Source organism: Nakaseomyces glabratus, chromosome K (genome assembly GCF_010111755.1).
Source record: "Nakaseomyces glabratus chromosome K, complete sequence".
Classification (NCBI taxonomy): domain Eukaryota; kingdom Fungi; phylum Ascomycota; class Saccharomycetes; order Saccharomycetales; family Saccharomycetaceae; genus Nakaseomyces; species Nakaseomyces glabratus.
Window position 1 is genome coordinate 521370 of NC_088961.1, and position 24778 is coordinate 546147.

General features: G+C 38.9%; 13 protein-coding genes across 13 annotated transcripts; 9 read left to right on the forward strand and 4 right to left on the reverse strand.

Moving 5' to 3' along the window:
- Window positions 1-108: 108 nt before the first annotated feature.
- Window positions 109-1662, reverse strand: HTS1 (histidine--tRNA ligase; the record flags this gene model as incomplete). The annotated part of the gene is made up of 1 exon (XM_448456.1): window positions 109-1662. The coding sequence occupies one exon, from the start codon at window positions 1660-1662 to the stop codon at window positions 109-111; it is 1554 nt and encodes a 517-aa protein (XP_448456.1).
- Window positions 1663-2271: 609 nt separating this feature from the next.
- ARP7 (Arp7p) lies at window positions 2272-3861 on the forward strand (the record flags this gene model as incomplete). Its single annotated transcript, XM_448457.1, has 1 exon — window positions 2272-3861. One exon carries the CDS (start codon window positions 2272-2274, stop codon window positions 3859-3861), a length of 1590 nt encoding a protein of 529 aa, XP_448457.1.
- A 2224-nt stretch (window positions 3862-6085) lies between these two features.
- Window positions 6086-7204, forward strand: GLN1 (glutamate--ammonia ligase; the record flags this gene model as incomplete). The annotated part of the gene is made up of 1 exon (XM_448458.1): window positions 6086-7204. The coding sequence occupies one exon, from the start codon at window positions 6086-6088 to the stop codon at window positions 7202-7204; it is 1119 nt and encodes a 372-aa protein (XP_448458.1).
- A 1159-nt stretch (window positions 7205-8363) lies between these two features.
- VMA13 (H(+)-transporting V1 sector ATPase subunit H) lies at window positions 8364-9881 on the forward strand (the record flags this gene model as incomplete). The annotated part of the gene is made up of 1 exon (XM_448459.1): window positions 8364-9881. One exon carries the CDS (start codon window positions 8364-8366, stop codon window positions 9879-9881), a length of 1518 nt encoding a protein of 505 aa, XP_448459.1.
- Window positions 9882-11229: 1348 nt separating this feature from the next.
- Window positions 11230-11499, forward strand: SPO24 (Spo24p; the record flags this gene model as incomplete). The annotated part of the gene is made up of 1 exon (XM_065626640.1): window positions 11230-11499. One exon carries the CDS (start codon window positions 11230-11232, stop codon window positions 11497-11499), a length of 270 nt encoding a protein of 89 aa, XP_065482712.1.
- A 302-nt stretch (window positions 11500-11801) lies between these two features.
- ERV2 (flavin-linked sulfhydryl oxidase) lies at window positions 11802-12425 on the reverse strand (the record flags this gene model as incomplete). The annotated part of the gene is made up of 1 exon (XM_448460.1): window positions 11802-12425. One exon carries the CDS (start codon window positions 12423-12425, stop codon window positions 11802-11804), a length of 624 nt encoding a protein of 207 aa, XP_448460.1.
- A 523-nt stretch (window positions 12426-12948) lies between these two features.
- On the forward strand, window positions 12949-14178 carry TIP41 (Tip41p; the record flags this gene model as incomplete). The annotated part of the gene is made up of 1 exon (XM_448461.1): window positions 12949-14178. The coding sequence occupies one exon, from the start codon at window positions 12949-12951 to the stop codon at window positions 14176-14178; it is 1230 nt and encodes a 409-aa protein (XP_448461.1).
- Window positions 14179-15037: 859 nt separating this feature from the next.
- Window positions 15038-16849, forward strand: SGO1 (Sgo1p; the record flags this gene model as incomplete). The annotated part of the gene is made up of 1 exon (XM_448462.1): window positions 15038-16849. One exon carries the CDS (start codon window positions 15038-15040, stop codon window positions 16847-16849), a length of 1812 nt encoding a protein of 603 aa, XP_448462.1.
- A 179-nt stretch (window positions 16850-17028) lies between these two features.
- Window positions 17029-17925, reverse strand: CDC21 (thymidylate synthase; the record flags this gene model as incomplete). Its single annotated transcript, XM_448463.2, has 2 exons — window positions 17029-17705; window positions 17832-17925. The coding sequence occupies 2 exons, from the start codon at window positions 17923-17925 to the stop codon at window positions 17029-17031; spliced, it is 771 nt and encodes a 256-aa protein (XP_448463.2).
- Window positions 17926-19158: 1233 nt separating this feature from the next.
- On the forward strand, window positions 19159-20181 carry UFE1 (Ufe1p; the record flags this gene model as incomplete). The annotated part of the gene is made up of 1 exon (XM_448464.1): window positions 19159-20181. The coding sequence occupies one exon, from the start codon at window positions 19159-19161 to the stop codon at window positions 20179-20181; it is 1023 nt and encodes a 340-aa protein (XP_448464.1).
- Window positions 20182-20301: 120 nt separating this feature from the next.
- SKI7 (Ski7p) lies at window positions 20302-22485 on the reverse strand (the record flags this gene model as incomplete). Its single annotated transcript, XM_448465.1, has 1 exon — window positions 20302-22485. One exon carries the CDS (start codon window positions 22483-22485, stop codon window positions 20302-20304), a length of 2184 nt encoding a protein of 727 aa, XP_448465.1.
- A 318-nt stretch (window positions 22486-22803) lies between these two features.
- On the forward strand, window positions 22804-23529 carry RTS2 (Rts2p; the record flags this gene model as incomplete). The annotated part of the gene is made up of 1 exon (XM_448466.1): window positions 22804-23529. One exon carries the CDS (start codon window positions 22804-22806, stop codon window positions 23527-23529), a length of 726 nt encoding a protein of 241 aa, XP_448466.1.
- Window positions 23530-23962: 433 nt separating this feature from the next.
- On the forward strand, window positions 23963-24655 carry BUD21 (Bud21p; the record flags this gene model as incomplete). The annotated part of the gene is made up of 1 exon (XM_448467.1): window positions 23963-24655. One exon carries the CDS (start codon window positions 23963-23965, stop codon window positions 24653-24655), a length of 693 nt encoding a protein of 230 aa, XP_448467.1.
- Between the last annotated feature and the right edge of the window lie 123 nt (window positions 24656-24778).

A 24778-nucleotide genomic window follows, 5' to 3' on the forward strand; every position in this document is an offset into this window, starting at 1 on the left:
AATTGTAGTACATAAATCTGAAGTATTTAGTGAGTAAACTCTTACGCTTCTATATTAATTAAAAAAGTTGGTAGGTTTCATTGTTTGAATACCTCAGATTAATTATGTTTATAAGCCCTTTAACAAACGGGTAACGTCATTGATACCATCTTTGTGAACTTCAGAAAGCTTTTGTTTAACAGCCTCAATAACATCACCGGAGTCAACAAGTTCACCATCGTCATTGGCAAATTCTTGACCAAGTCTCTTCACACGCACTTTACCTTCGGCAAATTCTTCCTTACCCAAAATAACAGCGATTGGACAGCCTGCCTTATCAGCGGCATCAAATTGTTTTCTTGGATTTGCCTTACTCTTGTAAACATATTCGGCCTCAATACCAGCTTCCCATAACTTCTTTGTAATAGCCATTCTTTCAGGTAGTAAACCAGTCCAGTCCTTACCACCACCAAAGGCCATGACAAATACTTGAGTTGCAGTTGGCTTGATAGCGTTAGTTAGATGAGTTCTTTGCTTGATCAGAGAGAATATTCTTTCAACACCGAAAGAAACACCGACACAAGGAATAGATGATGACTTCTTACCGGAAGCTTCAGCAAACATATTGACTAGATTGTCGTAACGACCACCGGCAGCGATGGAACCGACACCGACATATTCAGAAGCATCGTCGGTAGACTTAGACTTCTTTTTCAGTTCTGTTGCATTCTCTGGAGGAGCAGAAGCCTCTGTGACGGCCTCATAAATAAGACCTGTGTAGTAGTCCAAACCTCTGGCCAAGGAAAGATCGAATGAGATGAACTTGCTGATACCAAAGGCATCAGCGTATTCCATCAGGGTAGCAATCTCATCCAGACCTTGCTTAGCCAGCTCATTACCAGTGATTGCACTATCTTGAGAGAGAATTGTGTGGATTTCCTTTAGAGTACCGTTTAATTTGACGTATTCACCAATCTTATCAGCTGTCTCTTCACTTTGACCTTTCTCGACAGTGATTTCTTTTCTAACCACTTCCCAAGGGGATTTATCTAGTTTGTCAACGGCAGATGAGATCTTTCTGACATCCTCGTCTTTGACACCTGAGATTTGGAAAATACCATCCAAGATCTTTCTGTGGTTTAATTTGACCTTGAAGTCATTTATACCCAGACCGGTTAAACCTTCAACTAGGATGGATAAGATTTCGGCATCTGGGACCATTGATTCGTAACTACCAGCGATATCAAAATCACATTGGTAGAACTCTCTCATACGACCCTTGGTCATGGCTGGCTGATCTCTACGGTAAACCTTTGCGATGTGGTATCTCTTGATGTTTTGTATGTTGTTCATGGCAACAAATCTTGCGAACGGCACGGTCAAATCGTACCTCAAGGAGCACAATTCACCACCTTGGTCTTTCAAGTCGTAGATCAACTTGGAGTCCTCACCGTACTTACCTGCGAGGATTTCGCGCAGCTCAAACACAGGTGTGTCAATGGTAACACCACCATGCTTCTTGAACAATTGAGACAAGCTGCTGAAAATAGCCTCTCTGATAACCATGTCGGTGTCAGCCCAGTCCTTAGTACCCTTTGGAGTCTTCAAAGAGACTTGTAACTTGGACTTCTTCTCCTTCTTAGCATTCTGCTGAGGATGTGCTGGTGCTTGTTCTGCAGACATTGTGTATAATCGCGTAAATCTCTTGTAGCTATACCTAAGACCGGCTATCCTACTGAGCATATAAAAGAGCCAACTGAAATATTAAGCAATAAAAACAGCACACTATACCAATATCAATTGAGATGCAAGTGTGTATATTCAATGCAGTAAATAGCTTTCTAACAGGAAAAAAAAAAGCTCTAGATGATCCAGAATTTCCGGAATTATTTTTCTGTTGTCACGCAAGTATAACGTGAAACTGTGACAATTGAAGAACTATAAGCCAGATGGGAGGAATTGGCAAACCCATCCTAAGAACCTTCTGCCAACTACTATTATTCCAGGTCCCATTGATAGAGCTCATCGCAAGAGGATTTCGATGAAATTTTTCAGCAAAAAAAAATTTGCAGTCATGTGATGTCTCGTCTAACACACGGTCTCATAGTTGTTTATCTCTTTCGACAAAGAAAGGTTTTGGATAAATCTTGTGAAGCACTTCGATGGGATTGCGAAAGTGTCAAGTAGTAATGAGACCTATTTCATGGAGGGGACGCATTGGGTATTGACAGCTGGGCGGTTATTTATTTGATCTTGTGGGAAGTGAAGTGTTCTGGAGATAGCAGCTGTGAGATGACCGTTGATAAGAAGTGTGTCGTTATTAGTACTGGGTCGCACCGCACCGTGGCCGGGTTTAACAATGTTGATCTTCCTCAGTGCACGATTCCATCTAGTTATGTGAGGGTGTTGCGTGATGACGATGTTAGCATGGATGATGGTGAAGAGGACGAATCGAGGTATGAGTATGTTTTCGGGTTGTTTGATATGATGGATGAGGCAGCGTTTGATGTGAACGGTAAAGGTGGACGCGAAGTGTTCACGATTGTGGATGACCACGGTATTCCGTACAATTGGAAGGCGCTGGAGAGACTGTACAGATATATATACGAGAAGGAGCTCAAGGTCGATCCTAGCGAGTTGCCCTTGGTTATAACGCTGCCATCGATGACTAACCGGGAGCTAGAGACTAAGATTGTCGAGAACTATATGGAACTCGCGTTTGAGAAATTAAAAGTGCCAGTATTGCAGATCGTTGTGGAGCCTCTGGGGATAATGCTGTCCACTGGTAAGAGTTCTTCCTTGGTGATTGATGTAGGTGCAACTGGTTGTACTGTAACTCCAATTATTGACGGTACCATCCTTAGAAATAGCATAGTCAAGTCTCGCTTTGCCGGAGACTTCCTGGATTTCCAAACACATAAGAAACTTGAAGAGTTAAAGAAGAGAGTAGCAAAGGATGACATGGAAACAGATGGCATGGAGGAAACCCCACAGAGCTCTTTACAAGTCTGGTTAAATGCCAATACATCTATCCACGAATTCAAGACCTCCATGGTGTCAGTATTTGACAAAGATCTTAAGGAAGTGGAGAAGTATTACGAGGAGCAGATGAGATTATACAGACAGCAACAAGAAAGAATGGCAGAGCAACAAAACTCTCAGACCCAGCAAATGAATCAATACACAATTCCAATGAACAACCCTAATATTAATAACCCACTCGTACAAAAGCAAAACTACCTACTACGTGTCAAGGATAACAAGACTGGAGCCATGATCAATCGTACTGTACAAGTAGAAAACAAAGAACTTTATGAGATTGCAGAGTACTTGTTCCAGCCTAAGTTGGCATCAGAGGATTTCTCTAGCAAGGATGGTTTAGGTGAGTTAATCGGTAAGGCGATAAAGAAGAGCGGTGCCAGTGTCAATTCCAACACTGCTGGTACACAGGTCAGTGGCAGTGGCAACTCCAGCGGTGGGAACAGTGGTCCACAAACTAACGGGCCCTTGATTCCATTGAACGGATACAGTTCGATAGGGTTTGGTACATCGGCCACAGGCGCTGGGAGTGATGGATCTGCTACCAATAACATCACGCCCGAGCACGTTTACTCGCTGTTGCTAACCAATGTCATCATCACTGGTGGCACATCATTAATCGATGGTATGGAACAGAGAATAATAAGAGAGTTGTCTATACGATTCCCACAGTATAAGCTAAGCACATTTACGAACCCTGATCAGTTACAAAGATCGTTACAAGCATGGAATGGTGCTGTCTCCTTGAGCAACTTACCGAAATGGGGGTTGACACAGTGGTTCACTAAGGAGGACTTCAACAACCACAAACTAAAGAAAGATAACAACAATGTGTCCCAGTAGAAAGTACATACTACAGAGTGCAGAGATATATAGATTAGGGCAATTGTAACAGTAAACGTAAATTTTTAATTTTTATTTTGGCTTCTAGAACTGTATACGTACAATCATGTGACGGTCAACTAGATCTTCTGTTATAGCGGTACAATAATACGAGAACCATGTGATATCAAACATCATACGGGGTAAATCAGCTACAAGGAGCAAGAGCAAACGTTACCGCTTTTGCAGATTTTTCTGTGCCTTGTATGTTAAAGACTGCTGTGCAAAGCGCGGTGTTTCGATATCGAGTATACAGTATATAGTTGCGAAGAAAGAAGTGTATCAACTTGAGTTCCGGGCCAGCCCGGAACACAGTAAATGGCTCGATCCCTATATGATTATGACTGCATATTATGGCCGCAGGAGGATTATGTAGGACCAGTACCTCTAACCCCCCCTTCTCCCCTTTGGTGCGAGACAGTTGAATAGAGTTGGTGACTTGTTCTTACACATTTCAATACTATTTTTGGCGTTTCTATGATGTTCACATGGGCTAACTAGCTCTCATTTCCTAATTAGGAATACTCATTAGATGCGAATTGCGAAATTGCGAACTGCGAGAGTACTTTGCATAGCTCAGGGTGATGTGTTCGGTGGGATCTTCACAATTCTCGTACATCACTTTTGTCGGATGAATGGGGGGAATAAGAAAAGGGAGAGCCTAGATCCATTGTAAGAGGTTCTCGATCGTATTGACTTGTCCTGGGGAAGCTCTGTGCGGCTAATTGTTAGCGGGACCAATGGACAGATCATTAATCTCCCTTATCTCTATTGTTTACCAACAGTCGGGGATTGAATACCACCCCGTCCTTGCTCTCGGGGGAGTGTGATGATGGAAAAGGGAGTACAAGTGAGTACAAGTGAGTACAAGTGAGTACAAGTGAGTCTTTTCGTGAGAAAGTTCTATGCCTGTCCAGTCATTCGTCTGGAGAAGAGAGTTCCAATCAATCTTCGAAATCTAAAATCCCGCTTCTACAAGTGACTGTTAACAGAAGGTGGCTGCTCCTCCCAGCTACGATGCTTTCACTCCGTCGGTTCTAACTTCCCTGAACGGCAACCCAAGTTCCCTCTCTGCTCCTATGCAATTCCCTACCGCTCTGTACTTTTCTCCCAGTGTTTACTTTTGTCCTCTTTGTCCTGATAAGAAATGTACCCCTTGGACAAAAGCAAGTTCTTTACTCATACTTGCACGGAAACTTGTTAGCCCAATGAGGGACGAGACATATTATCACGTTGCTTTTTTCTCTTGTTTACATCGGAAAGATAACGATCTTCCCACCCCCACGTAGAAATACATCTGAAATACATGTGCCGTGAGAAGCATGCGCACAAAGAAAAAGTAAAGTGGGCTCCCATCCCGGTCTCCACTGTCCAACAGCGCAGAGACCATTTCAGTATGCCCCGAATCCCTTATTTAGAAACCCAATGAAGAGTAGGATCATCGAGTCCCCCCCCCCCAGAAGAAAAAAAAGCAATCTACTCCATCATCACAAAATAGAGCGGATACTGAACAACGACACGTCCAACAAAGTACCGCACCACCGCAGCACTACTGATAAGAAAAGAAACAACAACAAACAAAGAAGATAAGAGAAGCAGGGAATTACTCAGACCCAGCCATCGACCACTCACAGCGTGGAATCCCTCCCCCAAAGAATATGGCTGATGGCTAATAGCTACTGGCTGATGGCTACTGGCTGATGGGTGATAGTGGCCAACAAGACTTGGGCAAGAGGCGTAATCCCTCTCTACACACAGATTGAAGGGAAGAGAATGCCCATAGAAATGGTACCAGGCGGGAGAGAGAGAGAGAGAAGACCAAAAAAAAAAGTAAAGTGATGAGAAAGAGAGTCATTGACTCGTAACTCTTCCCTGGGTTTTTGTGCTAATACTATTGCATTAATACAATATTACAAGATTGTATTGCAAAAATGAAGGAACATGTCTATACAATATTATTACTATTTCTTGAACTTGATCAATAAGAAAAATAATATATAAATGGATGGGTTTTTATTCTTTGTAGGTTGTAATTCTTTCTTTTCATTCATAAGAAACTCCTCAAGGATAACAACTCCCTCAAATAACAACTCCCTCAAATAACAACTCCATTGAAGTAAACTTTACTTCTATCACAAAAAAAGAACCAAAAACACTAATACACACATACACATACACATACACAATGCATGAACACAGTGTTGAAAAGACTCAAATCTTACAAAAATACCTTGAGTTGCCCCAAAACGGTAAGGTCATCGCCGAGTACGTCTGGGTTGACGGTACTGGTAACCTACGTTCCAAGGCTAGAACTTTGAACAAAGTCATAACGTCTATTGAGCAACTGCCGGAGTGGAACTTTGACGGTTCTTCTACTAACCAAGCCCCAGGCTACGACTCAGACATCTACTTGAAGCCAGTGGCGTTCTACCCTGATCCATTCAGAAGAGGTGACAACATCACTGTCTTGGCTGAATGTTTCAACAGTGACGGTACTCCAAACAAGTTCAACCACAGACATGAGGCTAACAAGTTGTTCCAAGCACACAAGGACGAAGAGATCTGGTTCGGTATCGAGCAAGAATACACTTTGTTCGACATGTACGACAACGTCTACGCTTGGCCAAAGGGTGGTTACCCAGCCCCACAAGGTCCATACTACTGTGGTGTTGGTGCCGGTAAGGTCTACGCCAGAGATGTGATCGAAGCCCACTACAGAGCCTGTCTATACGCTGGTATCAACATCTCAGGTATCAACGCCGAAGTGATGCCTTCCCAATGGGAATTCCAAGTTGGTCCATGTGAGGGTATCTCCATGGGTGACCAATTGTGGATGGCCAGATACTTCTTGCACAGAGTGGCAGAAGAATTCGGTGTCAAGATTTCCTTCCATCCAAAGCCTTTGAAGGGTGACTGGAATGGTGCTGGTTGCCATACTAACGTCTCTACAAAGGACATGAGAGTGCCAGGTGGTATGAAGTACATCGAACAAGCCATCGAAAAACTTTCAAAGAGACACAACGAACACATCAAGCTATATGGTGCCGACAACGAACAAAGACTAACGGGTAGACACGAAACCGCCTCCATGACATCCTTCTCCAGTGGTGTCGCTAACAGAGGTGCTTCCATCAGAATACCTAGACCAGTCGCCAAGGAAGGATTCGGTTACTTCGAAGACCGTAGACCAGCCTCCAACATAGATCCATACTTGGTCACCGGTATCATGTGTGAGACTGTTTGTGGTGCCATCGAAAACGCCAACATGTCCAAGGAATACGAAAGAGAAACTAACGAACAATAAAGTTAGAAAGGAAAAAATGAATATTAACAACCTTATATTTATCTCAAATGAAATCGTCAAGGGATTTCAAGCTATTTTTTTCATTCTAATGTTATGATTTTTAATTTAAACCAGCTAATTTTTATATTACACTTTTTTTTTCTGTTATATGTTTTTATTTTTTTTATGAATAATTAGGATACACTTTCATTAAATTGACTACTCTGTGCTCTTACAACAGCACTTCTAAATTACTTTTTTTAACTAGGCTAAAAAGCTTAGACAAATTATGATTTGCATTGGCAGGAAATAAAATTTTATTACAAACTTGTCACATATACATTCTTTTTTACTATTACTGCATCTAAATAATTCATTATTTAACTCTAAAAATTGTTTTAACGTTGCTTCCTCATTTTCGGAGTTTCCTTTGTCCTTTGTCAAAGCACTTTGGCATTATCTCCTCGGAAAAACTTTTGGCGACAATGCACGTATAAAACATAAAAATCGCAGGGCACAATATGAAATGCATGTCAAACGCTCAACACATATACAATTTGTCTGAATAGACTACATAAACTATCAATATGGCATATGTTTATTATTTTAATTGAGAAGAAAGCGATATTATATATTGGACACTTAATTTTTAAAAATACGTTTACAGTTTGAACTCGTAGGAACCCGTCCATTAATTACAAAATCAATTAGGAAAATCTATTATAGATATATACAGGTCAAAGTATTGAGAATACAATTAGATACTGAACACAACTTGGATGCCCATAATATGGGTTGTTAACCGTTAACATAATCATGTGACTAATCATATGTGACGTATAGGTTATCCCGTAACTCCCCCGAATAGAATTCAAAGTGAACAAAAAACTGTACTTTATAATGAATATAATAGGTAAATAGAGTATTTCTGCTGCTATTTTTAATTGAATGAGAGAGCATCACTAACTGGACACACGTACTCATATTTGCTTGTGTACGCATCATTGTTTATACCTTTGACTGTTTTCATTAAACATTTGACTTGGTCCGTAAAGCAACCTGAAAACTTGGCAAAGGGATACAAAGCAACTCTAACATATCATAGAGCAAGCTGAGCGAAAACCCAAGAAAAGCTTCCTTACGCTATTGTTACAAGTTAGAATATAAGAACAGATAAACTATGATTGGAGATACAAGACTTCTGCTGGATAGTATCCATTTCAATGAAATGCGGTCAGTGATAAGGTCTCGTTCGGTGGCTTGGGAAGCGTTGTCGAGATCAGAAGAGATAAGCGATGAAGAAGCAACCTATGCGAAGCTAGTCGAGAACGTATTGGTTAAGAAGAGTGTTGATAGCAAGGAATTGAATGTGAATGAGAATTTGATACGCTCCTTAGTTCAATTAGTAGGGAACACTCACAACAAGGATTGCAGAAAATCATCACTTAACTTGGTTGCCGAATTACTTTCATCTGAAACACATTATAAACAAACTGTGGAAGTTTTCCAAGAGGACAAGCAGCTCATGAGAGATTTATTCCAAAATTCTTTTCAAAGTGAACAGGAGATCAATGACAGCCAATTCACACTGATTGCCGCTTTTAACATGGTCTCACTATTGACTCAGGAGAGCTTGCAGGACAGTAAACTAGTTGAGGAGTTATTGACCGTATCCGATGGTCTGTTACTGAAGATCCTGACCAACTTACAGGAACTGGACACAAGTTATGTCTGTATTCGTCTGCTGCAAGAGCTTGCTGTCCACAAGGGCTATAAGCTTATAATCTGGAAGTATGAGAGCCAGATCTTGCCAACGCTGTTCACAATTTTGAGAAGAGCTATTGACACCAAACACAAGAACACACCATTAGGGTTCTCAAGTTCCACATCTACGTCGAGCAATTCGTCACACTCGTTCCACAGATCAGCAAGCAGTGCACTAGTACCAAACGCCAACAACTTGGTGATCCAAATACAGTACTATTCATTGCTGCTGATATGGGTGTTGATGTTTGAGCGTAAGGTTCAGAAGGAGTATGTGACCAAGTACCTCACTGAGTACTTGAACCTTTTGAAGATCATGAAGGTCACCATCAAGGAGAAGATATCTCGTGTAAGTATATCCATCCTTTTGCAATGCCTAGTTGACGAGAACGGTGAAGTCAAGGACAAGAAACTGATCAAGCAATTGTTGTTGTTAGGCAACGCGTTACCTGTCGTCGAGTCCCTCACAGAAAGAAAGTACACGGACCAGGAGTTGAAGGACGACCTTGTTCTGTTGAAGGACATCCTGGAGCAAGAGTACAAGGAATTGACATCGTTCGATGAGTATATAGCCGAGGTAGACTCCAAGCTGCTGTGCTGGTCCCCTCCACATATAGATAATGGGTTCTGGGTTGACAACATAGACAAGTTCAAGTTGAACAACTGGGAGTTGTTCAAGAAGCTGATAAACATCCTGGAGGACATCAAGCGTGACACGAACGTAGACATCAACGAGAGCAAGACCAAGACCATAATCGAAGTCGCACTGAGCGATATTGCCCATGTTGTCGAGTTGTTACCGGAGAGCATCGATGTCTTAGGTAAAACTGGTGGTAAGCTTTTAATCATGGAGCTGTTGAACCACAGTGACTCCCGTGTCAAGTACGAAGCATTGAAGGCAACTCAGGCCATCATCGGATACAGATTTAGATAGTTCCATAATTGAAAACCAAGTAGAAATCAATATTATTAATCCTTGTAGAATAGTAATGCTCTTTCATGTATAGAAATGCTCTTTTTTCATACGTAGTGTAGGAGTTATTGAGGGGGGGGCTGGTGATACCAGACTTTAATCGTCACCGCAAAGGATTCGGGAAACAAAGTGCGACATCGGTCAGCTCCATGATGGATGATTCACGGCTGTGTTCTGAATGCCCCGGAAGGCGGTAGTGCATTTCCCTTTTCCGTGGCTGTACGGTGCTGCTCTGGAAGAAAATTTGTAATAGACGGATAAACCCGGGATATGGCGGGGGTAGAGAAGGGCGTTCAACGTGTTCGCTTCTCTCCATTTTATCAGAGGATGTGTGCCCGTGCCCGTGCCCGTGCCCTTGCCCGTGCCCGTGCAAGAGAAATGACCCTATCACAGGAGATAAGACCAGAGTGTGAAATGACCTTCGAATTGCTGGGACCCCTAAAAATGTAAACTCAATTCAATTCCAGTAATGGTAGAAACTGCCGTACAATGATGAAATAAAATTACGTATGTGTAGTGTAGTCACGCATTTCCCGTTTTTTACCATCCATTTGCGCTCTTTACGAGATTCTCACACACCATCAAAAAGAGATAAATTGCAAAAAAATAAAATACTGTTCATGGGTACGGCCGTTTGTTAGGATAGGATGGAAGTATTAAAGGGATCGTCGGAATTATTATTCCCAAGAGAAGGAGCGTGAGGGAGAGGAAGGGCAGAGAAAGGCAGGGAAGGGCAAGGAAGGGCAAGGAAAAACCCGATCTTCTGCAGCGTCAACCCTCTTTAATCTTTGAAGTGACTGGCCTCCCCCCAGTACCCCCAGTACCCTCAGTACCCTCAGAGCAGCACAAGCACAAGAAACAGACTTCTGCCCATCCGGAAGATGGAATAACTGCCAACCACCGCACCACCGCACCGCACCGCACCGAGCCGAAGAGCTTGCGGGGGGACCGATACTGGGATGCTGGGAATTAGCTCGGTTTCCCCCATTGTTGCAAGAGAGAGGAAGAGGTTGGATGGAAAAAAAATGTATTCGGATGATGTGCTTAGAGAAGGCTGTAGGTGCGAAAGCTTCTAGAAGAGTGTAAAGAGTCATGAATGGATTTTAAAATGCGACTTGTCACACAGCTCAAGATGATGTAATGAGCAATGACGATGACTCTTGGCTGAGCAGCATATATTCAAATCATATATAAACTAGTCAAATATATCTTCAAATTGAGATATATCTTTCTAACTTTCTATCACAAATCAGAACAACAAACAGAAAACACTCAAACACAACAAACAACAAACAACAAACAAATAACAATGCCTTTCCTACAACTAGCTTCCGAAGTCGAACAACCATTTGTCATCCCATCTCTACCCCCAGTCACCTCCGAGTACTCTTCCAGAGCTAACTCCCAAGTGGTCGACGAAGAGATGATCAAGAGAGACTTGCAACTGCTGCAAACTAGATTGAACAAACTAGATGAAAGCGCAGTCGTCTCTGACGAGGAGGAGGAACAAGAAGTCGACGGTTACAGAACATCATACAATGAATTGGGCCAGAGAAGAACCTCTCTATGCCTATTATAAGTTTCATAACTGAAAAGAAAAAGACAATCACAAAACATAAAATACAAAACAAAACACATTTTCTGCATTTGTAACATTATTGATGTTTCAACCCAATTCCCCCCCTGCATTTTACTAAATATCATATTCTATAACTTTCAAGAAAACAATTTTATCAATTATTTAAACTTCAAAAAAGCCTTTTTTTTTAACTAATCAACAAAAAAGGTCTTATAAATACTTTATTCAATTCAATACAAGCATATTTTATTCAATCTCTAAATTTCAAGTAATACTTTTTATAACTCTATATTTTTATGATCCTAGCCGTGCTGTCTGCCTTCTTTCTCAACGGTAACTTTGTTATTCTTTACCGAAGTGTCCCCACAGCCACAATCGTAATCCTCTAGGATTGTACTACAGTCGTATTCCGGTTTCTTCAAATACTCATTGACTATGTTATGTACGTGACATCCCCACAGCGCCGCTGCAGTACGACTTGAGGTCTGCGGTGGATACTTGTCCATCAACTTAACGAAATGGTACGCACATTCACCACAGGGATATAGTTCAGCATACAACTCTAAAAACGTCTTTAACTTCTGTCTCTCCTCTTTAGTTGGCTTATCAGGGAACCGCGCCAGTAACGTGTGGAAATACTTCCATGAAGCTCTCCCGAGCTCTACCTTGGCTTGTTTGTCCTCCATTAGGGGCATAATTGTCGCATCATCAATGGCTTTCATCTTATCCTCTTGACTCACCCCACTACCGCTCTTCTCAACATTGCTAACTGGCTCAACAGTGTCCCGTAGACGACCTGCCATTGGTGCCGATACACTCATCGAAGAATCAGTGTTGAAGAAATACCATACCAGCCCAACTAATGTCAGCGCAGCAATGGCACGAACTATATGGCTGCCGTGAAATCGCCCTATCCTTTTAGCCATCGCTAATATCTATTCGTTTCTACCGTCCCTATACTCTCTTGATCCGAAAACTTGCAAAGAAAGCTCGAGAACCAAACCTAAATCGCTTTGTAGTATAATACAAATACCAATGCCCTTCTATTTCTAGCAAAAAAAAGACTAATAGGAGAGTAAGTAATGTTGTTCCGACTACTTTGCTTCTAACACTCCCTCTAATAAAGCATAGAACCTTCTCTTCGAATTTTTTCTCTTGACTTTTAGCACCTTATTTTGCTGGGAGAGAGGCGAGAATGATAGCGACACACCTGAAAGGAGCCCAACAATTAAAGAGTCCAATTAATACTCAGATATCGCATAAACCGAGATAGATTTTTGAGAACACAATCAAGTTAAGTTTAGTGTTGCTCCAAGCTTTTCATAAGACGCCTACGCCAGTACTCATCTAAAAAAGATTCGATCTCCATAAGACATCTGAGAAACTGCAATTGTTGACAACGTACTACAACTCGGCATAACATTATTGAACGCTGTCCCATACAAATAGATGTCTGCTAGTGATCCAAGCTTACCAAATGGTGCAAAGAAGCCCAATAGACCAGGAGCTGAAAGAGGTCCTGGCATAAATGCCATACAAATAAACGCTGCGAGGGAAATGCATGCAATGTCGATTCGGGGCAGAAACCCTCGCAACGCTAACACTACCAGTGGGTCATCTATACTCACGAGAACTACAATCCCAGTTGAAGCTTCGCATACCAGTACGTTTGCAACACCATCGGCACCAGACACTACGATTAATAAATCGCCGAAGAAGAAAAACGATATACCACACCATGTGTGTAACAACAATCCAAATAACCCCAATTGCCCACATTGTGGGACTGTCATAATTCCATCTCCAAGAGCAACACTGCCGTTAAAGGATAGTCCATCCATTACCGTTGCTGATACTTGGAAAGTGACCACGCAGAAAAGACCAATTTTAAATTCACAGGAGCTAGATGATTGGGAAGCCAATAAGTTGCAGAAATTGCCTTTGCCAGAGATGATATTTGGAAATAATTTTGTGCGGATAGATAACGTCAAGAACGGATGGTATATAGAATTCAATGCGTTAGATGCCTTGAGACAAGTTAACCTAGAAGATACCGGGTTGCGTGTGGCTCATTCTAAAGTATGGATGCAATCTAAACAGAAACAACAACAACAACAACAACAACAACAACAACAACAACAGGAAAAGACCTCAAGCAGTGAATCCAGCTCCGCTAACCCATTAGAGATTGCACACCCATATGACTGGACATATACAACATTATACAAAGGTACGACTCCTACAGACGCAAAATTACCCAAATTTGAAGAAGACATCGGTGCTGAATTGCCTATTGATAAACTATCAAGACCTGATAAAATCCTGTTTTTTGATGATATGATATTATTTGAGGATGAATTAGCAGATAATGGTATTTCTGTTCTCAATGTAAAGATAAGGGTAATGCACGAGAGATTGCTGCTCCTGAGCCGCTTCTTTCTCAGAGTAGATGATGTACTTGTACGGGTAATTGATACGAGAGTCTATGTAGATTTCACAGACAATATTGTTATTCGGGAATTCAAGAAACACGAGTGCCATTACAACGAATTACTCGCCAAACATCAAAGAAGTAACAAGAAAACCTTACATGATCCAAAAGCTGCCCTCAGAGATAGCAATTGGGTAGTAGAACATACGCCTCTTATCGAACGCAAAGCCGAAATTATACACTTCTAGAGCTGCCATCCATGTCAAACACATACAAGACAGAAACAACCCCATTATAGTCAATGTTTATGTTCACCATTAAATATCTACAGCACTAAAACCTTGAAATTAATAGCACAATGTTTTTTAAATGAGCAAAACTAGAAAAAAATAGTTATCTAAAGAAAAATTACACTTAAAATATACAACATTACTAGACTATCTAGTCCTCATATTTTGCAAATACTTCCACACAGGAATATAAATATAATATGAGAGTTTAAGGGCTACTATACATTCATACACTTATCACAGTGTATGTCGTATCGACGTACGCAGTGATATATAATAGGACTCTAAAGAGACACAAAAATGTAAACAAGAAATCGAAATATCGAGATCAGATCTTAAGAGCAATAAATTATTGGATCCGCCATAAAAAAGAGTTACTCAATAGCGGCTAATTTGGAACTGCTTACAAGAGGTACCATTAACTGATAATTGTTAATTAATAGCCTTTAGCGAAGGACTTCACATTCTTGATCATCCAAGCTTTACTAGGACAATTAGAGCGGAAGAGCAACTTTGGGATATATTTTAAAGGACTATTTGATTTTCTGGTCGAGGATTGTGCTACCTATATTATTAATTAGCCAAAGCACTACAAGAGCACCAAAAGTAAGCATTGTATTTGTTTTTCCTCAGTAAAGTTTACGAAAAAGTATTCTCAGATATTTACTGCATCAATAAATTGAGTTCCAATTGTATTTTTAGAGGAAATATTCCTTGGTTCATTTGAGGCACAACTAGTGTTATTTATATCCTAGGAGGTTATAAGAAATTGCCAATTGTGTTAATTTAGAGGATAACCTCAGCCCAAGGTGACAATATGTCTAATCTATATTCAGCTGGTACACCACATATACAGGAGTTACAAAATATATTAGATTCCCAACAGGAGGAGTGGGCTGCTATTAAGGAGAACTATACAACTCAAAATTCATTAATTGCTAAAGAAAACTGTACACTCAAAATGAAACTTAGCGAACTAGAAAACAAGGTCAGCCAACTCATTAGAGAAAACGTGCAACTTAGATCTCAGGTCAGTCTTAATAAACTGGAATTTCAAAACAAGCTAGCTTCCCAAATAAATGTCCTAGAAAATGGTGTCATACAAAGACTGGAAGAGGTTCTATACATGTTCGATAGCATACGAAAAAAAGAATCATTACCCAGCCGACCAACAAGTACAAATGAAACAGTAGATAGAATTAAAAAACGGAGGCAATCAAATGAGGAAGCCAGGAATAGAAGAAGAAGTAGGTCAGTATCTACAGGATCAGCCCATTCGACTTCATCAATGAAGAGACGGTCATCTACCTTTGGGGAGGATTTGATTGACGCCTCGATCAAGAGAGCACTAGATAATGCTCAATCAAACTCTTTACAGACATCTGATACTTTGAGATTAAGTGAGCTACCAGGTTTAAACGAAATTGATACGAATAATGTTAATAATGATAATCTACTATCACCAATACCGCATAAGAAGAGAAAAAGCAACAGAAGAAAATCTATCTATGTTCCAGAACTACCGAAACCTAACAACGAGCCACTTATGGAAAATACTATTGAACAACAGGAAAATATTTGTTCAGAATCCTTAATACAAGAAGGCGAACAATCTGAAAAATTAGGAGAAAATTTGGATGCTGATCAGAGCCATGTAGAGGATCAGTCCTTTAGTTTCACAAATTCAGTATTGGAGTATTCGATTCCGGAAGAAAATACTTTACCTAAACAAGATATATTGGATGAAACTGAGAAAAGAGACACTGCTGTAAATCAAAAGAAAAAGCTAGAAATTTTCCATGACCCACCTGTAGAGGAGTTATCTTCAAGCAAAAATGAAAAGCCGCCAGAGAATTCTATTACGAACGATCCTGCCTTTATTACAGTAACTGGAAACAATAAGGTGAAACATTCCATGAAATCAAGAAAACCTAAGAAAAATAAAGGATCTGTAGATGAGAGTATGCCTTGCACCCAGTCAACTGAATCTGTAGACTTTGACAGACCTAGAAGAACAAGAGGTAAAACTGTGGACTATAGGCTGCCTTCTCTAAGGGCAAAAATGAGGAGACCAACTGAAAAACTAGTTGATGCTACTACAACTGTAAATATCCAAGATTTACAAGTAAAATACAAAAAGTCCAAGAAGGTACTTGAGAAAGAACTCAAGACAGATATGAAAGCAATGAAATCTCCTAAAAAAAATGAAAAAACATTTGAGTCTGGGACTATTTTCAAAAAGATTTCCAGAGACAATGAAAGTAGGCCCAGTAGTACCCATAGCACCAGTAGTGTCGATGCGGAATGCTCACACAACAACAGTCATAGCGAAAATATAAACTCTTCAATTAATGATACAACTCATTCTTCATTCAACAACAGCACTAAATCTGTACTTTCAGATATTACAAACATATCTAAAAATAAGCAACAACAGAAAACAAAGAAGCTGTTAAAGACAGCAATTATCAATGATATATATGACGATAAAACTAAGAATGCGCAGAAAACTGTGAGTTTCAGAGTCAATGAGGATGATCTGTCAGTTTTTGACTTAATACAGCATAATGATACCAATAAGTCAAGTCCCAAAACTTATAGGTCAAGATCCAGAAAGAATAAAGCTTAATTAATTTCTTGCCGTAGCATGACTATTTATCGTCATACTGTATTACCTTAGATAGAACTAATTCCATATTCTTTTTCTTTTCTTTTTTCCTTGAATCAGATATAATGATGCCATTATTTCAATAAGATAACTCTATATATTTAAAAACTGCTGAAAGTAAGAAACAAATGTAACGCTGATTAAACACTCATATTCATTTGAATTCTTGGATGTGGATCGTATTCCTCTAACACAAAATCCTCAAATTTAAAGTCATCAATGTCAGATACCTTCCTATTTATCCTCAGTTTTGGGAAGTCTCTTGGAGTTCTTGATATTTGTTCCTTCAATGCATCAACGTGGTCCTTATATACATGGGCATCACCTAATGTGTGAATAAATTCACCTGGTTCCATATCACAAACATGTGCAATCATTTTTGTTAATAGTGCATAAGATGCAATATTGAAAGGAACACCAAGGCCCATATCACAAGATCTCTGGTATAACAGGCAAGAAAGTTGTGGCTTGCCATCCTTTGGAAAGTTAACGTAAAATTGGGAAAAAACATGACATGGAGGCAATGCCATTTTAGGAAAATCAGGTGGGTTCCACGCACTCATGATTATTCTTCTGTCGTATGGATTTGTCTTCAACTTGTGGATAACTTCTTTCAGTTGATCAACACCTTGACCTGTGTAGTCATCTTCACAGGTCTTGTATTCAGCACCAAAATGTCTCCATTGGAAACCATAGACTGGACCTAGATCACCTTCTCTTCTGTCAACAAAACCCATCTTGTCCAAGTATTCACGGGACCCATTTCCTTCCCATATTTTAACACCTTGATCGGATAGTTTCTTAGCGTCAGTACAGCCTGCAATAAACCACAACAGTTCTAAGATGATACCTTTCGTAAAAACTTTCTTGGTAGTTAATAGAGGAAAAGTGTCATCTTTCAAACTAAACCTAAGCTGTGGAGGTGCGAAAAGACTATACGTACCTGTACCTGTTCTGTCTGGTCTAAATTCACCCTCTTTTATAATTCTCTCACACAAATCTAAGTATTGTTTCTCTTCTAAGTTTGTAACTGTCATCCCTGATTGGTGTTTTCGATATCTGCCTTAACTGGGGTCTATTATTTCACTTAATCTGCAAAACAAAGCTGTCAGATTCTTTTGGTTCTGTCCTTCCAGTGCCTTCATGAAGGTTAACTTATATACAAACAGTATACTGGATGCTGTCTGCTAATACCATATACAACAATCGATAGAAATGAATCTGTATTATTCACTGTGGCATATGTAATTTGACTTCTCTACTGAATAGGCAACCTAATTTGAGGACCTTTATTTCATTCTACGCCACTTTCTAAAGTCATTACGCGTTATTTACACTTTTTTTTCTTAGAGGCATCTTCGTCCATATAACGCGTACCAATTCCTAGTTGTGAAGAGAAGAAGATATCTAACTTTGTCACGTGATTCAATTTAGTTTTCCCACAGCAAAGTCACTTGATGTTTAGCAACGTTTTGGTCCCTGCAAACTTGTTAACATTATCTGTATATTTTAGTTGTCATATACATCCTTTCACTTATTCTTCGTTGCTGATTTATATCAGGCACCGATAAATGATGGATAACACGCTTCTCCCGACTTCATTACTTACACGAACATCCCGGTGCAATTTTTGACTATGAAACGGGAGAGTGACATTGTGTTGCAAATTGAAGCTTTCAATTTGACATGAGCTAGTCTCATATTATAAATCAGGCCACAATGCTTATATCTTCCCAGCCAGGAGCAAGTGGCAATCTCAAATTTACCAATCTGGGTTCTGAGAAAGCAACATCGCGGAAATTAAACGATAACTGTTTTCAACTTTGTAATACTTTAGCACAACCTAGATATCTTATTTGAATAAGCTGAAGAAGTTTATTAGAACTTGTTTGGACAACCGTAAATAAATAAATCTTAGCGCTTAAGTTATTTTGAGCAATTTGGATAGTACATACACATATCGTAAAAGACGTTAATGTACCTGACTTCACGTAGTATATGATATTAGTTTTGGCAGAATAATAAATCCGGAGTAAAGTCTATAGAAGGGTAATAATTTGCATTCGGCTTATAATTGTGGAAGAGTATTCGTTCTGTGGGCGGCTAAAATTGTGTATACTGACATTAGTTTGATTTAGACAAAACAGCGAATTTTAGAAGTGAAGAAGGGGATTGAGCTTGAGTATAGTGGAAACTGAACTTTCAAGGAAGAGACTGTAAAACTTAAATTTAAAAACGCCAGCAACTGATTTTGGACAACAATTACAAGAATGTCTAACTTAACACCATTGTTTAGGCAATATGTTAGTATAATTGCTGATGAGTCTACTGGGCTTCAAGAAGCTCAGAGTGAGACTAAGTCCAGTTTGAATGAAATAGTTACAAGGGACTCATTTCTGAAGGAATGTCGAAGCCTTGCAAAATTTCTTTTCGAGTTGAATACAGTTTTAAAAAGTGTGTGTGAGGAATATATGAACGATTTCAGCATGACTGAAGCAGAGAAGGATAACTTTGATGCCGAGGCCAGACTGCAATTGCAGGAATATGTGAAGAAATTGAAGCATCTGGAGCAATACGAAAAAGGTAGACGGAAACTCATAGATGAACAGATCAGGAAGATTAGTGGCTCATTGAATTTTTTTAAATACAATAACAGAAATATTGATAAGAGAGACTTTATTAGTTATCAAAACTTCAATAACGACTTTAGGAGTGGTGTGCTACGATCCCTCAATTTGTGGTTGAAATACGTCTCCTCTGAATTTAGCAACATGCAACAGGAAAGACTAGCATCACAACGTAAATTTCAACAATCTTTATCGTTTTCTCAACCATCTCAAGAAGTAGATCTGAACAATCATTCTGAGGTCGACTTAACAGAATCCATCTCATTGACAGTATCACAAAGCCAACCAGTAGAGCATATCCAAGATGAAATTAAACAATATGAAGAAACCATTTCTCAACTTACCCAGGAACAATTACAAGTACTAGAGACAGAGCATGAAGAGCTTATTAACCAGAAAAACGAACAATTGAAAAAGGTTGGTTTAATTAATAAAACAATTATGGAAATAGTTGGTGTCCAAAGTGAATTAGCTGCTCACCTTCAAGTTCAATCCCAGAACATTAATTCAATGTTAGATAATCAAGATATCATTGAAACTAATATTACAAAAGGTAATAAAGAGTTAAAGAAAGCACAGCGTGCTGCCGGAAAGACAGCAAAATTGACGACCTATATAGCAGTCATTATTGGCATATTGATTTTGTTACTTGATTATATAAGTTAGCTTAAAGCAGCATAAATGGCGACTTGACTAATCTAACTATACAATAATGCTTCGTAAAATGCATCTTACGTAATTGTCACAAAATAATAATATCTATCTATTAAACTGTCATTCACGTAATCAAAAACTGCGATCATTCAGCAGCAATTCCCCAAATCCAATAGCCCTATTTTCAAAGAATAGCACAAAAGATTTGGCAGATTCATAACCAGGCTCAAATGCAAGCATGTTCTCACTACTTTTTAGACATGCTCGACAGAATATGTATTGAAAGTTATTCAATTTCTCATTATTTTCTGTTTGTTCTACATTTGAAATACAGATGTTGAGGAACCTTCCAACACAGAAAATTAATATGTTATTAAAATCCAGTTGCTTAGAACAATTTTTCAGAGACCACATCTTCATGTTAAACTCTGAAGTCTCAATTAACTTAGGTGAATTACAGGAAGTTAGAATATTGTTGATATTGCTACTTGTTATTGCCTCTGATGGTTCAAAAAGCAAATCAACTGATTGCCCAACAACTGCTACATTAACTGATTTTTTCTTTCTGAGTGACTCTTTAATGCTCTTAACTACTACCTCTAACCCAGTTCTATTTATCTTGAGTTTTTGACCTTTCAATATCAAACCTCTTTCAATATAAAAAGGTACAGACAATTGCTGTTCATGCTTATTTCCTGTTTGTATAGCTATTAATTTTTCGCTGTCTAATAGCGTTTGTTCTTGGCTATTCACTAGGCTTGATTCCAAAACTTCTTTTTTGAATTGCAATTTATACGATAACAGAACATTCAACAATGATGAGAAACTGCCTTTTGTGAACATTCTTTTCCGATTATCGCCATCGTTAGTTAACGCTTCTCCTGTAATTGCACTAGTCCCAATAAAATCACATTTCAGAATGTCGATACCCACTTGCTGATATATTAGTTCTAATTCATGTTTCATAACTGTATATCTGTCCATATCCCAATCAATTAGATCCATTTTATTAATTATAGTCAGAATTCTCCTAACACCGACTCCATTGCAGTAAATCAACTTTTCAATTAACCGCTTTTTCATGTCAAAATTTGCTTCATAGTCACCCAATTCTGCACTGACGACAATTATTACAGAATTTCCCACATATCTTTTTGTTTCAATAGTAGAGCAAAGATCAAAACTGCCTGGTACCTCATTTATTATTATATCCGTGTCATTATATTTTATATGCAGAGGTTTGATATTGTTGGAATGTCCAAACTGCCTTTCCTCTGTCGTTTCATCAACAACCCAACAAAAAGGTGAAGTTGTCAGCAATCTGGTATCCAACTTATCAATCCTTCGAAAGTGCATACGTTCCATGTCTGTCTTGATAACTCTAATGTCCTCTCGTGTTGTTAGTCCTAGGTGAAATGATAATTGTCCTAAAATGGTAGATTTACCACTACCTGGTAGTCCGAACATCGGTACTTGAAATGAAGTAGCATTACGATCATTAATAAAATCTTCTACCGTAAGTTGCTGTTTCTGCACCTTAGTCTGATCAGTCATATTATCAGTGAATCGTTTACTTACTCTTTCTTTGATTTTTATGGGTTTTATGGATAATTGTGCAACATTTTCAGTCACCGCTTGGAATACTTGCTCTTGAGCGGCTAGAACAATATCATCCGGACTGGGTTTATGGAAGCCTTCAATACTCTTTTTTCTGGCAGACTTATTTCTGGCTGGATAAAATACAGTTAATAACATATCTCTCTTCTGTTTGTAAAGTTTGTGAACTTTGTTTCGTGAATTAACGAGAAATTTAGAATGGCCACTCAGTCTTCGTATCGTCTTGCTCGAGTCTATATTTATATTCAACCGCCCCTGAAGAGCTTTGAACTCTGCCATCTCAACTAAATATTGCTGTTTCAGTTGATCCCGCGATTGCTTATTTGATTGCCCGTTTGGTAAACTATCTATTTCAGGTGTCACATCAACAGATTCTTTTTGTTTAGCTTCCTCTACTTTCTTTCTGCTCCTAAGTTCTCTCAATTTTGATCCTAATGTAGAGCTGCTAGATGTTTTTATGGGTGTGCTTCTAACCTTACCACTGGTTTGATTCAACGCCGCTTGTGATCCATGATTCGCTATTTCAGTATTTGCCTCTGAGTTATGTGGACTTTCGGAAGCTGTTTTCTTTCTGTTCCGTAATTTTTCCAATAGACTTGCACTTTTGCTGGTTCCTTCATAATTCTTTGAAGATTCACTAGACTCACTACCAGCTTTCTTTAACCTTCGCTGTCGGGCCAATTCTTCCAATCTTGACATATCCTGGTTTCATAAAACTTCAAGACTAGCACTCAAAAATCTTTGTCCCGCTTCAACTTTCAAGTGGCCAATTTAAGGTTACTAGAGGTGCTATGACTTAATTATAATTAACTATCTTTATTCCTCTATCTTAACATCTTCTATTTGTTAACAATTTCGACGTTTGCTTCTATAGTTCAACCTTTTCAAACTTGGAAAAAGCTCAAGCTGGGCGACTGCTAATGATAAAATATGATGATCGTTCATGAATAGTACAATAAGAGTAACGGACAGTGTAAACCATAGGCTTATAATATACTGATAGGATTATTTATACTGATGTCTGAAGATTTCAATAGTGCGAAGTTCCTAAACAAACAACTGAAAGCTCGGGGACTGCAGAAACTACGATTCTATTGTCAAGTATGCAACAAACAATGTAGAGATCAGAATGGGTTTAAATCACATGTGAAATCGCCTTCACACCTAAAGAATATATCCACTGTGACTCAGGATGATATTTTAGAGTTCACAAAGTTGTTTGAAGAGAACTTCCTAAATACCTTGAAGACTAATCATGGCGAGAAGAAAATAGCTGTGAACAAACTATACAATGAAATTATCAAAGATAGAGACCATATCCATATGAATGCTACTAGCTTTAAGTCCTTAACTGGATTCATAAAATACCTGAGCAAAGAAGGTAAGATCAAAGTCTATGATGATAATATCGGCGATATGCCGGAGGACCAGGTAGATTTAACCCAGCTCAATATTAGCTTCATTGACAATTCTGACACAAATTTGAGGCGCAAAGAAAAATTACAAGAGATAGAAGCAGAAGAACTAACCGAATCCAAATTAGAGGAATATCTTAGAACTAAGAGACAACTTCGGGAACAGGAAGAAGAAGAATCGGATGTTCAGGATACCGACCTTGGATCAAATACTGATATACAACGTGATAATCTAACCAATCTCAAAATCCAACTTAAGAAAACGAAAATAAAGCAAAATAAAGTAAAGAAACCACTAAATAAAAACAAAAATAATGTTTTTGGTTGAGATAAAAGTTCAAGAAACTGATTAAAAAATCTATTATACCAAAACGAGCATCTACTGCTGACCTACTTAATGTTAATCTAGCAATTTAAAAGCTGATAAACTAAAGTAACCACAACTAGGAAAGTTGTACAAGGACAAGTGAATATAGCCAAATTGTCCTATATGACCTGCGAGATCGAAATCACCCATAACGATAAATATGTTTGGTTAAACAAATTTTTTTGCGATGAGCTCGATGAGCTTTAATAGTATTATTCATGTTGACATTGAACTAGTGCCATTAAACAAGCTATTCAAATATTGAGAAGCTTGATATAATACATTTCTCACAAGGTCACATCTGAGACAAAAGACAGTTGATATTAGTTATCAAAATTACAACATTGTGCATATTGCAGTAGAAAAATAAAGAAAGCCTTACTGAGCAAATACGATGACTGTAAGCACAAGATCTAAGGAGCATATTAAATTTGATGATAATGATGAAACCGCTCATACAGAGACTGAGACACAGGAAAGTGTGAAATCTCTACGGTCCAAGTCTGTTGATGTTAGTGATAGCGACAGCGACAGCGACGATGACGCCCCAGAAGAGGAAGGTCTAGGAAACGCCAAAGATGAAGTGGAGGATCAAATTAAGAAACAGGAACAAGCTGCGATCCTTGAGAAACAAAGGATAAGAGAAAAGAGAAAGAAAGAAAATGAACGTCTTAAAGAGCAACAACTTGAAAAAAAAATGAGAACCGAAGAAATGCAAAAACAAATAGCAGAGCTGGAGAAACTTCAATCACAAACGGTTGAAAGTGACGAAGAGGAACTCCAGGAATTACCAGAAGATCTGCTTGCTAAAATCAATAATGTTGATCCAACAGCAGGCCAAACGATACCGAAACATATTAACTTTAATGACATAGACACGCAGGATTTTGTCCCAGAAGTCAAAGAACAGATAAAGAAAAGAAAGAAAAATGCTTTGAAGCAGCTTTGCAAAACTACAATGAATAAAGGTGTTGTAAAGGTATCTGTCTTATCTTCAAATCTATCAAAATCGGCTCCAAAAAAAGAAGGAAATGTTACCAATCTAAGAAACAAATGGCTGAAAAGAAGGTCATTAAACAGAAAGTAATTACGATAAGTCTTATCACTAATCTAAAGTCGATAGATGTCCTTAAATAATCTACATTCCAGGCCAGTATATCACGTCTTTACATATGCATAAATAATAGCGCTAGTCCATAAGCCTAACTTT